This window comes from Entelurus aequoreus, linkage group LG07, assembly GCF_033978785.1.
Source record: "Entelurus aequoreus isolate RoL-2023_Sb linkage group LG07, RoL_Eaeq_v1.1, whole genome shotgun sequence".
In the NCBI taxonomy this organism is placed as follows: domain Eukaryota; kingdom Metazoa; phylum Chordata; class Actinopteri; order Syngnathiformes; family Syngnathidae; genus Entelurus; species Entelurus aequoreus.
The window spans coordinates 16,154,053-16,170,035 of NC_084737.1; the positions used below are offsets into that span (position 1 = coordinate 16,154,053).

At 42.5% G+C, this 15,983-nt stretch overlaps 1 protein-coding gene across 1 annotated transcript in view; it reads left to right on the forward strand.

Annotated features, from left to right (window-relative positions):
* Positions 1-14,459, forward strand: part of LOC133653441 (uncharacterized) — a 39,764-nt gene extending 25,305 nt beyond the window's left edge. Inside the window, exons 7-8 of the mRNA XM_062052697.1 lie at positions 8,351-9,954; positions 10,130-14,459. Of these exons, the coding sequence (XP_061908681.1) occupies positions 8,509-9,954; positions 10,130-10,582 (1,899 nt within the window). The 5' untranslated portion in view covers positions 8,351-8,508 and the 3' untranslated portion in view covers positions 10,583-14,459. The remainder of the gene's footprint in view (positions 1-8,350; positions 9,955-10,129) is intronic.
* The last annotated feature ends 1,524 nt before the right edge of the window (positions 14,460-15,983 follow it).

Sequence of the window (15,983 nt, forward strand, 5' to 3'; positions counted from 1 at the left end):
AATGAACCAAGTAAGCAGATCTTACCAGGAAATGAACAAATTGATCAGATATTACCAGGAAATGAACAAGTTAATTAATGAGCGTTATAGAGACGATAACAACGGTTGGTTAAAGTTGATACAGGACATGGAAGAGTAGGGCGGATCTATCCATGAATTGGTGGCGTCAACACTAAAGGTAATATCATTTTATGACTGATCAGTTTTGGTATCGGCAGCTTGAATCCAGATCAGAGGATCCCCGGTTTTGCTTCAGTTTCAGACGTGGTCACCAATCTACAGTGAGAAACCTGACGTGGTGACATCTGCACAGTTCGACATATCTGAACAAGAGTAGGAAGAGTGCGACCCAGAGAGGGACAAATGGTATAAAATGGATGGATGGATGTTGGGATACCGTATTTTTCGGACTATAAGGCGCACTTCCAATCCTTTAATTTTCTCAAAAATGGACAGTGCGCCTTATAACCCGGTGTACCAGGTTGTGTATGTACAGAATAATTCTGGTTGTGCTTACCGACCTCGTAGCTATTTTATTTGGTACATGGTGAAATGATAAGTGTGACCAGTAGATGGCAGTCAAACATAAGAGATACGTGTAGATTGCAATATGATGGCAGTAAACAACACCAACATTTTATATGTTCCTATGAAAATATAGAACATTACACACAGCGCTCAAAAATCTGTCAAAATGTTTTTAGTCGGACTTTGGTAAGCTATGAAGCCACACCGCTTGATGGATTGTACTGTGCTTCAACATACCAGTATTATTATGGTGTGTGTAAAATGGCACCCAATAGCAGACATATTATCTGGCGTTTTGTTTCACAATAATATGCAAAAGCAACTTTTCTTACCTTCTGGTACCTGCTGATCTGTATTTGGGATCTGCATAAGTCCGCCTTTGTAGTCCGTGGCGACTCCGTAGTCGATAAGCTTCTTCTTTTTCCTCTATCTTCTTGTTATGGGACATTCATCCTCCGCTGTTGCTATTTCTAATATAAAGTAGTGTAAAGTTCTTACTTATATCTGTCAGTAGACTAGCTAAAAACTGTAGTGGGTTTACATTATTCACCCACAGAACTTTCAATCAATCAATAAATCAATGTTTATTTATATAGCCCTTAATCACGAGCGTCTCAAAGGGCTGCACAAGCCACAACGACATCCTCGGTTCAGAGCCCACATCAGGGCAAGGAAAAACTCAACCCAGTGGGATGACAATGAGAAACATTGGAGAGGACCGGTGCAATGGACATCGAGTGGATCTAGCATAATATTGTGAAAGTCTAGTCCATAGTGGATCTAACATAATAGTGAGAGTCCAGTCCATAGTGGATCTAACATAATAGTGAGAGTCCAGTCCATAGTGGATCTAACATAATAGTGAGAGTCCAGTCCATAGTGGATCTAACATAATAGTGAGAGTCCAGTCCATAGTGGATCTAACATAATAGTGAGAGTCCAGTCCATAGTGGGGCCAGCAGGAGATCATCCCGAGCGGAGACGGGTCAGCAGCGCAAAGATGTCCCCAACCGATGCACAGGCTAGTGGTCCACCCGGGGTCCCGACTCTGGACAGCCAGCACTTCATCCGTGGCCACCGGACCTGTGCCCCCCACCCCCCCACCCCACCCCCTTCACGAGGGAGAGGGGGGCAGAGCAGAAAAAAGAAAGAAAGGGCAGATCAACTGGTCTAAAAGGGGGTCTATTTAAAGGCTAGAGCAGGGGTCGGCAACCCGCGGCTCTTTAGCGCCGCCCTAGTGGAGCTTTTTCAAAAATGTATGAAAAATGGAAAAAGATGACGGGAAAAAAATGTATTTTTGGTTTTAATATGGTTTCTGTAGGAGGACAAACATGACACAAACCTCCCTAATTGTTAGAAATCACACTGTTTATATTAAACATGCTTCACTGATTCGAGTATTTGGCGGGCGCCGTTTTGTCCTACTAATTTTGGCGGTCCTTGAACTCACCGTAGTTTGTTTACATGTACAACTTTCTCCGACTTTCTAGGACGTGTTTTATGCCACTTCTTTTTCTGTCTCATTTTGTCCACCAAACTTAACGTTGTGCGTAAAGGCACAAAGGTGAGTTTTGTTGATGTTATTGACTTGTGTGGAGTGCTAATCAGGCATATTTGGTCACTGCATGACTGCAAGCTAATCGATGCTAACATGCTATTTAGGCTAGCGATATGTACATATTGCATCATTATGCCTAATTTGTAGGTATATTTGAGGTCATTTACTTTCCTTTAAGTCCTCTTAATTCAATTTATATCTCATGACACACTATCTGTATGTAATATGGCTTTTAATTTTTTGCGGCTCCAGACAGATTTGTTTTTTGTATTTTTGGTCCAATATGGCTCTTTCAACATTTTGGGTTGCCGACCCCTGGGCTAGAGTATACAAATGAGTTTTAAGATGGGACTTAAATGTTTCTACTGAGGTAGCATCTCTAACTGTTACCGGGAGGGCATTCCAGAGTACTGGAGCCCGAATAGAAAACGCGTTATAGTCCGCAGACTTTTTTTTGGCTCTGGGAATCACTAATAAGCTGGAGTTCTTTGAACGCAGATTTCTTGCCGGGACATATGGTACAATACAATCGGATATAGCATCCAATAGGATGGAGCTAGACCATGTAGTATTTTATACGTAAGTAGTAAAACCTTAAAGTCACATCTTAAGTGCACAGGAAGCCAGTGCAGGTGAGCCAGTATAGGTATATATATAGGTATATATGTATATAGGTATATGAAGGTGAGCCAGTATAGGCGTAATATGATCAAACTTTCTTGTTCTTGTCAAAATTCTAGCAGCCACATTTTGTACCAACTGTAACCTTTAATGCTAGACATAGGGAGACCCCAAAATAATACGTTAGAGTAATCGAGACGAGATGTAACGAACGCATGAATAATGATCTCAGCGTCGCTAGTGGACAAGATGGAACGAATTTTAGCGATATTACGGAGATGAAAGAAGGCCGTTTTAGTAACACTCTTAATGTGTGACTCAAACGAGAGAGTTGGGTCGAAGATAAACTTTAGTTATTAGAGAGTTCCGGTCGGATGGTTTTTCACGGGACACAATTCCGGCGTTGTTGGATGAGGAGATGCTGCTCCGTTATTGATCTACAAACCCCGTTTCCATATGAGTTGGGAAATTGTGTTAGATGTAAATATAAACGGAATACAATGATTTGCAAATCATTTTCAACCCATATTCAGTTGAATATGCTACAAAGACAAGATATTTGATGTTCAAACTGATAAACATTTTTTTTTTTTGCAAATAATCATTAACTTTATAATTTGATGCCAGCAACACGTGACAAAGAAGTTGGGAAAGGTGGCAATAAATACTGATAAAGTTGTGGAATGCTCATCAAACACTTATTTGGAACATCCCACAGGTGAACAGGCAAATTGGGAACAGGTGGGTGCCATGATTGGGTATAAAAGCAGCTTCCGTGAAACGCTCAGTCATTCACAAACAAGGATGGGGCGAGGGTCACCACTTTGTCAACAAATGCGTGAGCAAATTGTTGAACAGTTTAAGAAAAACCTTTCTCAACCAGCTATTGCAAGGAATTTAGGGATTTCACCATCTACGGTCCGTAATATCATCAAAGGGTTCAGAGAATCTGGAGAAATCACTGCACGTAAGCAGCTAAGCCCGTGACCTTCGATCCCTCAGGCTGTACTGCATCAACAAGCGACATCAGTATGTAAAGGATATCACCGCATGGGCTCAGGAACACTTCAGAAAACCACTGTCAGTAACTACAATTGGTCGCTACATCTGTAAGTGCAAGTTAAAACTCTACTATGAAGGCGAAAACCGTTTATCAACAACACCCGAGCTCATCCAAGATGGATTGATACAAAGTGGAAAAGTGTTCTGTGGTCTGACGAGTCCACATTTCCAATTGTTTTTGGAAACTGTGGATGTCGTGTCCTCCGGACCAAAGAGGAAAAGAACCATCCGGATTGTTTTAGGCGAAAAGTTGAAAAGCGAGCATCTGTGATGGTATGGGGGTGTATTAGTGCCCAAGACATGGGTAACTTACACATCTGTGAAGGCACCATTAATGCTGAAAGGTACATACAGGTTTTGGAGCAACATATGTTGCCATCCAAGCAACGTTACCATGGACGCCCCTGCTTATTTCAGCAAGACAATGCCAAGCCACGTGTTACATCAACGTGGCTTCATAGTAAAAGAGTGCGGGTACTAGACTGGCCTGCCTGTAGTCCAGACCTGTCTCCCATTGAAAATGTGTGGCGCATTATGAAGCCTAAAATACCACAACGGAGACCCCCGGACTGTTGAACAACTTAAGCTGCACATCAAGCAAGAATGGGAAAGAATTCCACCTGAGAAGCTTAAAAAATGTGTCTCCTCAGTTCCCAAACGTTTATTGAGTGTTGTTAAAAGGAAAGGCCATGTAACACAGTGGTGAACATGCCCTTTCCCAACTACTTTGGCACGTGTTGCAGCCATGAAATTCTAATTCTAAGTTAATTATTATTTGCAAAAAAAAAAAAAAGTTTATGAGTTTGAACATCAAATATCTTGTCTTTGTAGTGCATTCAACTGAATATGGGTTGAAAAGGATTTGCAAATCATTGTATTCCGTTTATATTTACATCTAACACAATTTCCCAACTCATATGGAAACGGGGTTTGTACATATACTGTACATATACATTCACCGTACAAACATACATATACACATACTGTATATATACAAGTACATATGCACACATACACTCATGCACATAATCACGTTTCATCAAACATATATTAACGTTATTGCAATAGGGAAACTGGGTATAACACATGGCCCACTGACAAAGCTTAACCTATTGATACTATAACAATCTACAAGGTTAATATAGTTGGCTTCTCTTTCTTCCCCTCCATTTATCTGCTTTCTTTTGTATTTCATGTTATCATGTATTGTTGCATTCGAACAACTGTATTGTTGATAACAGAGGTAATTATTGTTATCATTCATTATCAATAGTGCTATTTCTATTGGTATTTGTATTGCTCCATTTGTAGTGTAATAATGTTCATTGTCATTTAAGTATTATTATTTATTTCACTTATTTCACTCATTTCACTAACTGCCTCTTTGCTATCACTTTTACCATCATATTTGTACATATCCTATTTGCTGATGTTGTTATATTGTTGTTGTTGTTGTTGTGGTCTCTCTGTCTTATCCCCCTCTTGTCCCCACAATTCCCCCCTCTGTCTTCCTTTTTTTCTCTTTCTATCCCCTCCTGTTCCGGCCAGGCTGCACAAAATGATAATATAAATCCATTAAATAAAGTCAAATACAAATAAGGCAACAAGAGAAGTATCCTACACTTCTCTTTTGTAAAGTAAATTTGTACAGCCAATATGGGCATCTACATCAACTATATGATTTGCCTGAGTAGCTGGACAGGACAAATAAAAAAAGAAAAAAGTTGGTGAGAAGCAAAAATCGTTTGTCAGATGTCAGTTCTTGAATGACAGGGTGCGTTATGTGACATTTTATAGCAAACTCCCCGCATATTTACAAACCCCAAAACCAGTGAAGTTGGCACGTTGTGTAAATGGTAAATAAAAACAGAATACAATGATCCTTTTCAACTTATATTTATTTGAATAGACTGCAAAGACAAGATATTTAACGTTCGAACTGGAAAACGTTGTTATTTTTTGCAAATATTAGCTCATTTGGAATATGATGCCTGCAACATGTTTCAAAAAAGCTGGCACGAGTGGTAAAAAAGACTGAGAAAGTGGAGGAATATCTCACCAAACACTTATTTGGAACATCCCACAGGTGAACAGGCTAATTGGGAACAGGTGGGTGCCATGATTGGATATAAATGCAGCTTCCATGAAATGCTCAGTCATTCACAAACAAGGATGGGGTGAGGGTCACCACTTTGTCAACAAATGCGTGAGCAAATTGTCCAACAGTTTAAGAACAACATTTCTCAACAGGCTATTTTGGGATCTATGGTCCGTAATATAATCAAAAGGTTCAGAGAATCTGGAGAAATGGCCAAAAACCAACATTGACTGCCCGGGACCTTCGATCCCTCAGATGATACTGCATCAAAAACCGACATCAGTGTGTAAAGGATATCACCACATGGGCTCAGGAACAATTCACAAAAAACACTGTCAGTATTTCCAGTTGGTTACTACATCTTTAAGTGCAAGTTAAAACTCTACTATGCAAAGCGAAAGCTATTTATCAACAACACCCAGAAATGCTTCGCTGGGCCCAAGCTCATCTAAGATGGACTGATGCAAAAGTGTAAAAGTGTTCTGTGGTCTGACGAGTCCACATTTAAAATTGTTTTTGGAAACTGTGGACGTCGTGTCCTCCGGAACAAAGAGGAAAAGAACCATCCGGATTGTTCTAGGCGCAAAATTGAAAAGCCAGCATCTGTGATGGTATGGGGGTGTATTAGTGCCTAAGGCATGGGTAACTTACACATCTGTGAAGGCACCATTAATGCTGAAAGGTAAATACAGGTTTTGGAGCAACATATGTTGCCATCCAAGCAACGGTATCATGGACGCCCCTGCTTATTTCAGCAAGACAATGCCAAGTCACGTGTTGCAACAACGTGGTTTCATAGTAAAAGAGTGCGGGTACTAGACTGGCCTGCCTGTAGTCCAGAAAATATTACAACGGAGACCCCGGACTGTTGAACAACTTAAGCTGTACATCAAGCAAGAATGGGAAAGAATTCCACCTGAAAAGCTTCAAACATGTGTCTCCTCAGTTCCCAAAAGTTTACTCAGTGTTGTTAAAAGGAAAGGCCATGTAACACAGTGGTAAAACTGCCCCTGTGACAACTTTTTTGCAGTATGTTGCTGCCATTAAATTCTAAGTGAATGACTATTTGCAAAAAAAAAAAAAAGAAGACGTTTCTCAGTTGGAACATTAAAAATCTTGTCTTTGTAGCATATTCAACTGAATATGGGTTGAAAATGATTTGCAAATCATTTTATTCTGTTTATATTTACATCTAACACAATTTCCCAACTCATATGGAAAGGGGGTTTGTATAATAGTAGTGACGTTTATGTCAAACTCCGCTGGTGTAATGTTACAGAAGCAGAAGAAAACATACGTTATTGTTATTTTGCACTAAAAATAAATGATTCAATCACATAGTCTTCGACTTCTTAATGTAAAACTTGTCAACCACAGGGCCACACATTAGGTTAAGGCCCACCTGGACTTGGTCATGTCTTGGACTGATCATTCATTCGTTTACAACACATTTAAATGAAGTTCTCGACATCTGAGACTCGGAATCTTCACCCACAGCCAACCGCTAACTTTTCAGCTTTCCACTCAGATGCACAAACAGCTTGCTCGCCTCCAACACGTATTCTGTTTTTGGCGCTCGTAACTTGATGAGCAACCGTCTGTGGAGTATCCCTATCTCACCTCTCGCAAGATGCAGTTGCCATAGTGACAGTGTGGCGGACAGCGGGAGTAAGTAGGTTGTTGACGGGTGAGCCGGGGGCCGGGAGGCAAAGACGAGGTGGCCGTCAAAAGGGTTCATTTTGAAGCTGATCATTTTTGCAGGAGAATTATCGGCGCTCCCCCGCACTTCTCGCTGAATGAAACAGGAATGCAAAATGTGAGACACATTCCAACACTCAGAGGCACACAAAGACCTCGACAAATAAACACATTCTCCCATGCAACGTGGAGCAACATGGCACGCATAGCGGCGGCAGTCGCGCAGTTCTCGCCTCTTTTGACAAATATTTGGTTGGCACAGACGCAACTTTAGAATCCACAACAACTGCTGCTTTTCTGTCAGCTTTCGGGTGGGTGGTGACCAGCTTTGACTGTCACTGGGGGAGCGAGCACTGCCGCCTGTGGGAGTATTTGTGTGTGTGCTGCTGTGTGGAAAGGAAGGTTGTTTGTGAGGAGGTGCTTCATAGTACACTTCTATAGAATACCCGCGGGTGTCGTGGGGGTGTTTTATGAAAACACTAGGGGAACATATCTCCATATTCCAATCATCAGTCGAGAGCCAGAGATGAAAACTACTCAGCTGTGAGTGATCTCCGTGTGCGTGTGCGTGTATTTAACACACGGTGCAATGCCTTCGCTTCATTAGCTGTATTTTTAGCGCACATGTGGGAGTGATGTGTTTGAATGGAACCAGTTGGCTAGTTTCATTCCCACCGCAGTGCACTTAGGCGATGACTAATTAGCCATGGTGATCACAAGTAAGCTAAGAGTTTTGCAGGTCAATTATACTTCCGATGATCTCTCCTATGTTATCTCTTTCCTAGGTGAGTGCAGCTTCAGTCCAGATAGATCCCCAAAGATCTGGCAGTGATGCTGTGTCGTAGCCGGCCCTTCTGTCTGTGCCCCTCGGTCTCCCAAGAGGCCCATGTGACCTAGCCTACACCCACACATAGGGGGCCCTCACTGCCTCTGGAGCCCACCCATGAATCCCATCCCTGACCGCGGCAAAGAATGCCTCCCTCCTAAGAAGAGGGAGTCCCGGCAAGGGTCGTCAGAACATCACTTTCCGCCGCCGGAAGAATTTAAGCCCCCTGTGCCACTCCGGAGTAGGTCCAACGCAGGGCGAGGGGAGGGCAACAGAGAGGTCGGCGCCAGGCAGCGAGCTCTGACTACCTTGAGCCCCCATCTTCTCCACACTCCTCCGCCCTTGCCGACTCCAGGCCCCCTAACCCTGCCATGGCCTCTGAGCTACCCCTCATCTGTGTCACTTCCTCTCTTTCAAGGGCATGTTATGGAGAGGAGAGGCTCTGGGTCGCCACTTCCTCACCACTCCAGGTGGCTTCGAGCAGAAGGGCCCCACTCGTCCCCGTCGTCCACTTCCTCCTTTAAAACTCCTTTTCCAGCTGATTCTCGAGAGATGTGGTCCTACATTAACAACGACCGAAGAGATTACAGCTCCTCACTCTTCTCCCCATCATACTTGTTTGGTCATACCTCTCTCTACCCTCAAGAGCCAAGTTTAGTTAAAACCAGGAGCAGATACTTAGGAAAGAGGCCCAATGGATTGGATGGGCCAGGCAGCAGGACTGCCACTACCTCTGGGCCTTTGCTCGCAGGAGATTATGGACACGATTGCAGCAGAATCCGATTGGATACGAGTCCACAAAGCTCCCAGACTAATGGTGGACAAAGACAGCAGGAAGATCTGACACCTGAAGCCCAATCCATGGGTTTGTTTTCCTCAGACTCTAAAGCTCAGGAGGGCCATGAACCACATTTCTCACTGCAGGACAGACATCAGCAAGGAATAGTGACCAGCCATCATGCTGTAGGACCAGACCCCTGGGTGTGTAGAGGAGGCTTCCTGGATGCCGCGGGCGCCCCAGGAACTGAAGCCCACATCTACTACTCCTTGGGATCCGTTTTCCAGCCAAGCCCTCAGGCTCCCCAGTCCTATCCGCCCTACAGTCCCTCAGGAATACCACTGTACAACCTGCAAGTAAAGCCAGACCCAAAGAAGCACAATCCAAGAAACTTACCCCACTTGTCCGAGGGTCTGCTGGACAGCCATGACTGGTCCCAAAGAGACCATGACAGAGACCAAAACAAAGACCAAGAAAAGAGCAAGGAGCGAGGTAAAGAAAAGGAGAGGCACCTGAAACATAACAGGGATCATGTTCACGCCTCTCCCCCTGCTCTTCACTTGTCTCCCCCTGCGCTCCTACCTCACTTCACAAAGGGTTCGCTAATTGAGCTGGCCAGTGGGCAGTTGAAACAGGTGGAGGAGCTGCGGACTGAAGACTTTTTAAGGAGCGCTGATACGTCCCCAGAGCTCCACCTGAGCACCTGCACTGTGCTGCTCATTTCTCCCAGCAGTGCACAGGGCATCAGTCACCTGCAGGTCCATCTCAAAGACCGCAACACTCAGGTGAGCTGCAAAAAAGTAGTTGATGAATGAATCTTGTATTGACCGTATGAATGAATCTTGTATTGACCGTTGAGGTAGTACAGAACTTCCAAGACCAGTTTAGAAGTTTAGTATCAACGCTTGTCAGCCATATGTTCTTTTCAAATGTGTGTGACCCTTTTCTGCTTTCATCCAGGAGTTACTGAAAGTCTTGGTGGAGTATCCATTTTTTGTGCAGGACCACGGCTGGTCCTCTTGTTGCCCCCAGAGAACCGCAGAGCTCTATGGCCTTTCCTGTCGTCAGCTCACAGAGGGAGATGTTTGCCTTGCTCTCACCCCAACACCCAAGCAACTCCACCGGACACATTCGTCCAGAGTCCCACGCGCACACCCCCTGACCAGGGCTGCAGTGGGAGGGCCTTGGAGTTGGCACAGGGAGAAGATGCCGCCTCCTCCCCCTCCACCCCCTTTAACCCTACATCTGCCCACTATAGGGCCAAAGAATGCCCGGGCTGCAGAACCCCAGACTCAGGAGCCCACGCGCCCTCGGAAACGGCGCTGGTCAGCCCCTGACGTTCTTCCCTCGACAGGAACCAACGAACGCCTCATGGATTTACCTCAAGGCTCCAAGCTGATGAAGTGGCAGTAGAAACTCGCAGACGTGTGTACGCTCCACGGTTCTGTGGGGACCACTCCAGTCGCAGGGTTGCAATAGAACAACAATCAAAAATTACGGGTGTTCACTTTGCTGGCCTAGGGCCTAAACTTGTCTACTTGTTGCACCTCTTTCCTTTTATTTGTTTCCTTCTGCTTTCATTTCCTCTATCCTTATCAGCTCTTTGCTTTCCTTTCGTTTTTCTTTTTCTTAACTTTCCTTCCCTTTCATTTCATTTCCTTTTTCCTTATCTTCTTTGCTTTCATTTTCTTCCCTTTGCTTTTCCTTTCCTTTTTTTCGCCTTTCCTTTTTCTTCTTTTTGCTTTCCTCTTTCCCTTACCTTTCCTGTCCTGAGCAGTGAAAGGCTGAAATTAGTATGACAATCAAGCACTGGTGCGTGTTCACTCTCTTTATGTAACACACACACACACACACACACACACACACACACACACACACACACACACACACACACACACACACACACACACACACACACACACACACACACACACACATTCTTGTATTTGTTACCTTCTTGAGACCTCTGAAAAATGCCTCCCTCTTTAGGACCACCCTTTCTAGATATATAAAGATTTGTATTTACAACATTAATAATATATACATTCTATGCAAATATAAAAAAGGTAAGCTTTTGGTTAATAACATTTTTTTGTTTGTAATTGTTTTTTAATCTTCATTATTTACTTCAAGTTATTACAGTATGTCTCTATTTACATATTTATTTTATTTGTTTTTAATACATTTTGACCAAAGGGGGCACAATTAAAATTTCTTACACACACTTGTTATCACATATGTTGTCCAGAGGGGGAAGTACTTCAAATTTTTACACACACTTGTTATTTCATATGTTGACCAGAGGGGGGGAGCACTTTTAAAACCGACACACAGTCAATTTGAAAAATCCCTCCTTTTTGAGGCCACCCTCATTTTGATAGATTTCACCACCAGCAAATGAGATCTTTATTTTTGTTTTTTTGTAATGTGCTTAAGGCCGATGACAAAACGAGTCACGGACCACAGATGGCCCCTGTGCCGCACTTTGGGCAACCCAGCTGTAGAAGCTAACTGTTAATGGCCACCATAGTCTTAGTACCGTAGTGCATTTGTTCATCCTATGGTCACTTATGGGACGCAGGTTGTCTTACTTCAGCACCGGAAGTCGTAAAATCAGCTGTTCACCTGGCGGGTTTTTTCGGGGATGAATAGGGAAGTCCTTCTTTAGCTTCTGTCTTGTGTTATCATATATTGCTGCCTTTGCACCTGTCAATGTTTACTTTTGTATGCACATTAAATCAACAAAAAAATCCCAACTTTGGAGCAATGTTCACAGACTCTAGTATTTGGCTCTCTATTAGATGCAATGGTTTTCCGTATCGGGACCATGATTTATGTCCTAACTTGTTCACGCCGCTAAACAAGTTTGATATGGAAGGTACTTTTCCTTGTTAATGTCTCAAGAAGGGTAGAAATACAAGAACACACACACGCACACATTCTGTATTTGTTACCTTCTGGAGACTTCTGAAAAATGCTTACCTCTTTTAGGACCACCCTTTCCAGAAATCGTAGGAGAAAAGGAAAGACATCCCTGAACTTGGAAAAAAATCTATTTAAATGATATCACCCCAGATTTAAGATACACACAAGATATTCCCTATCAGATGCAATGGTTTTCCGTATTGGGACCATGATTTCGGTCCTAACTTGTTCACCGGTCCTCATATGCAAGGTACTTTTCCTTGTTGACGTCTCAAGAAGGGTAGAAATACAAAAACACACACACACACACATTCTTGTATTTGTTACCTTCTGGAGACTTCCGAAAAATGCATACCTCTAGGACCACCCTTTCCAGACATCGTAGGAGACAACCCTGAACTTGGAAAAAAATCTATTTAAATGATATCACAGCAGATTTAAGATACACACGAGACATTCCCTATCAGATGCAATGGTTTTCCGTATTGGGACCATGATTTCGGTCCTAACTTGTTCACCGGTCCTCATATGCAAGGTACTTTTCCTTGTTGACGTCTCAAGAAGGGTAGAAATACAAAAACGCACACACACACATTCTTGTATTTGTTACCTTCTGGAGACTTTCGAAAAATGTTTACCTCTAGGACAGGGGTGTCAAACTCATTTTAGATCGGGGGCCGCATGGAGAAAAATCTACTCCCAGGTGGGCCGGACTGGTAAAATCACGGCACGATAACTTAAAAATAAAGACAACTTCAGATTTTTTTTTTTCTTTAAAAATATAACAAGCACATTCTGAAAATGAACAAATCATAATGTTGATGGGGTTTTTTACACTTACATGTTGCAGTTAATAGTATTCTATCTTTATTTGTCATTACTTATACTTTCTGAATAAATAAATGATGGGATAATGTTCATCAGTCAACTCATAGGTGTAATTTTCAATCTATTAAGATAAAAAAAATATCAAAATCAAATTACAGGATGTTATTTATGTAGTTTACTCATTTTTCTCAACTGGTGCACTAAGATCATGTGTTTTTTTTGTTTTTTTTTTTACATATGTAGCATCATCTAAAATTATACAAAGAATTGCTATTGCGACATCTAGTGGACACATTTAGAAGAGCAGTTTCTTTCATTCCAAAATTTCGCAAACTCATCCCGCGGGCCGCATAAAACCTGTTCGTGGGCCTGATCCGGCCCGCGGGCCGTACGTTTGACACCCCTGCTCTAGGACCACCCTTTCCAGACATCGTAGGAGACAACCCTGAACCTGGAAAAAAATATATTTAAATGATATCACCGCAGATTTAAGATACACACGAGACATTCCCTATTAGATGCAATGGTTTTCCGTATAGGGACCATGATTTCGGTCCTAACTTGTTCACCGGTCCTCATATGGAAGGCACTTTTCCTTGTTGACGTCTCAAGAAGGGTTGAAATACAAGAACACACACACACATATTCACCGACAGTGCGTTCTGCAGAGTTTGGATTTCAATCAGTAAAAGTAAAGCGCAGATATACATCTGAAGAAAAGTGGACTAAATATGTTACATTTGTACAGAGAGAATGCTAAACAAACGTCATGCATTTTGTTGGTCTTCTTTGTTTGTTGCTTCTGAATCCTTGTCAGGCAAGACGAATGTAAGCGTGCAGGCAGTTCTTAGCCGTTGTTAATCACCTCACCTTCAAGGAGCTTTTTTGTCCAGGCATTACTTTCCGATATGTTCTTAACATTATCTCTGAGAACGGGAGAACACTAATGAAAAGCGCCCACGCGGACAGACGCGTTCTATGGTGCACTTCCATAAAAAAGCTGAATGGTGGCGGCGAAGGTGAAGAGTAATGGTGCTAATGACACGTTGGAACAGGATGCTTTGTGCTTGTGTAATGTACTATTGTATTGTTGCGTACTGTATATGTCTGAAAGCAGGGGACGTGATGAAAGTATAACTCTGATACGGGTAAAACTCCTCTGATTCAGCACTCTTTCACTTTAGTTTTGGACGAAACATACATGTTAATTATTCCTTCTCAATGTCATAGCTGCAAAATGTATTTTTTTTAAGATGGTGAAACTGTTATATGATGTTCGCTAGAAATAAACGGAGAAGAAGAAGCTCGGTAAATGTTTTGATCACTGCCGATTTATTCACCTTGTATTAGCTTATGCAAATATTAGCATGCTGCCAGGAAAATGTCAAACAGTGCTGGGGTCACGTCGATATCTAAATGTTCAGGTTGGATGTTTGTCCTGAGCTGAAGCTTGCAGAAGAAGAATTGCAGAGGTGAGTATCACGAACACTTATCGCACCAATCTGAGCTTCCATTCTCGAGTACAACAAAGTTGAAGACTGTTCATAACGAACTTTGAAACGAAACTCTTTTACAAACCCCAAAAGCAGTGAAGTTGGCACATTGTGAAATTTGGTAAATAAAAACATAGTACAGGGATCAGCAAATCCTTTTCAACTTATATTCAATTGAATAGACTGCAAAGACAAGATATTTCATGTTCCAACTGAGAAACTTGTTTTTTTTGGCAAATAATCATTAACTTAGAATTTAATGGCAGCAACACATTGCAAAAAAGTTGTCACAGGGGCATTTTTACCACTGTGTTACGTGGCCTTTCCTTTTAACAACACTCTGTAAACGTTTGGGAACTGAGGAGACACATTTTTGAAGCTTTTCAGCTGAAATTATTGCCCATTCTTGCTTGATGTACAGCTTAAGTCGTTCAACAGTCCGGGGGTCTCCGTTGTGGTATTTTAGGCTTCATAATGCGACACACATTTTAAATGGGGGACAGGTCTGGACTACAGGCAGGCCAGTCTAGTACCCGCACTCTTTTACTACGAAGCGACGCTGCTGTAACACGTGGCTTGGCATTGTCTTGCTGAAATAAGCAGGGGCGTCCATGATACCGTTGCTTGGATGGCAACATATGTTGCTCCAAAACCTGTATTTACCTTTCAGCATTAATGGTGCCTTCACAGATGTGTAAGTTACCCATGTCTTGGACACTAATACACCCCCATACCATCACAGATGCTGACTATTGAACTTTGCGCCTATAACAGTCCGGATGGTTCTTTTCCTCTTCGTTCTAGAGGACACAACGTCCACAGTTTCCAAAAACAATTTGAAATGTGAACTCGTCTGACCACAGAACTCTTTTCCACTTTGTATCAGTCCATCTTAGATGAGCTCGGGCCCAGCGAAGCCGGCAGCGTTTCTGGGTGTTGTTGATAAATGGCTATGGCTTTACATAGTAGAGTTTTAACTTGCACTTACAGATGTAGCGACCAACTGTAGTTAATAACAGTGGTTTTCTGAAGTGTTCCTGAGCCCATGTGTGGATATCCTTTACACACGGATGTCACTTTTTGATGCGGTCACGGCCTTGCCACTTACATGCAGTGATTTCTCCAGATTCTATGAATCTTTTGATGATATTACGGACCGTAGATGGTGAAATCCCTAAATTCCTTGCAATAGCTGGTTGAGAAATATTTTTCTTAAACTGTTGGACAATTTGCTCGCGCATTTGTTGACAAAGTGGTGACCCTCGCCCCATCCTTGTTTGGGAATGACTGAGCATTTCATGGAAGCTGCTTTTATACCCAATCATGGCACCCACCTGTTCCCAATTAGCCTGTTCACCTGTGGGATGTTCCAAATAAGTGTTTGATGAGCATTCCTCAACTTTCTCAGTCTTTTTTTGCCACTTGTGCCAGCTTTTTTTAAAACATGTTGCAGGCATCAAAATCCAAATGAGCTAATATTTTTCCAGTTTCGAACATTAAATATCTTGTCTTTGCAGTCTATTCAATTGAATATAAGTTGAAAAGGATTTGCAAATCATTGTTTTTGG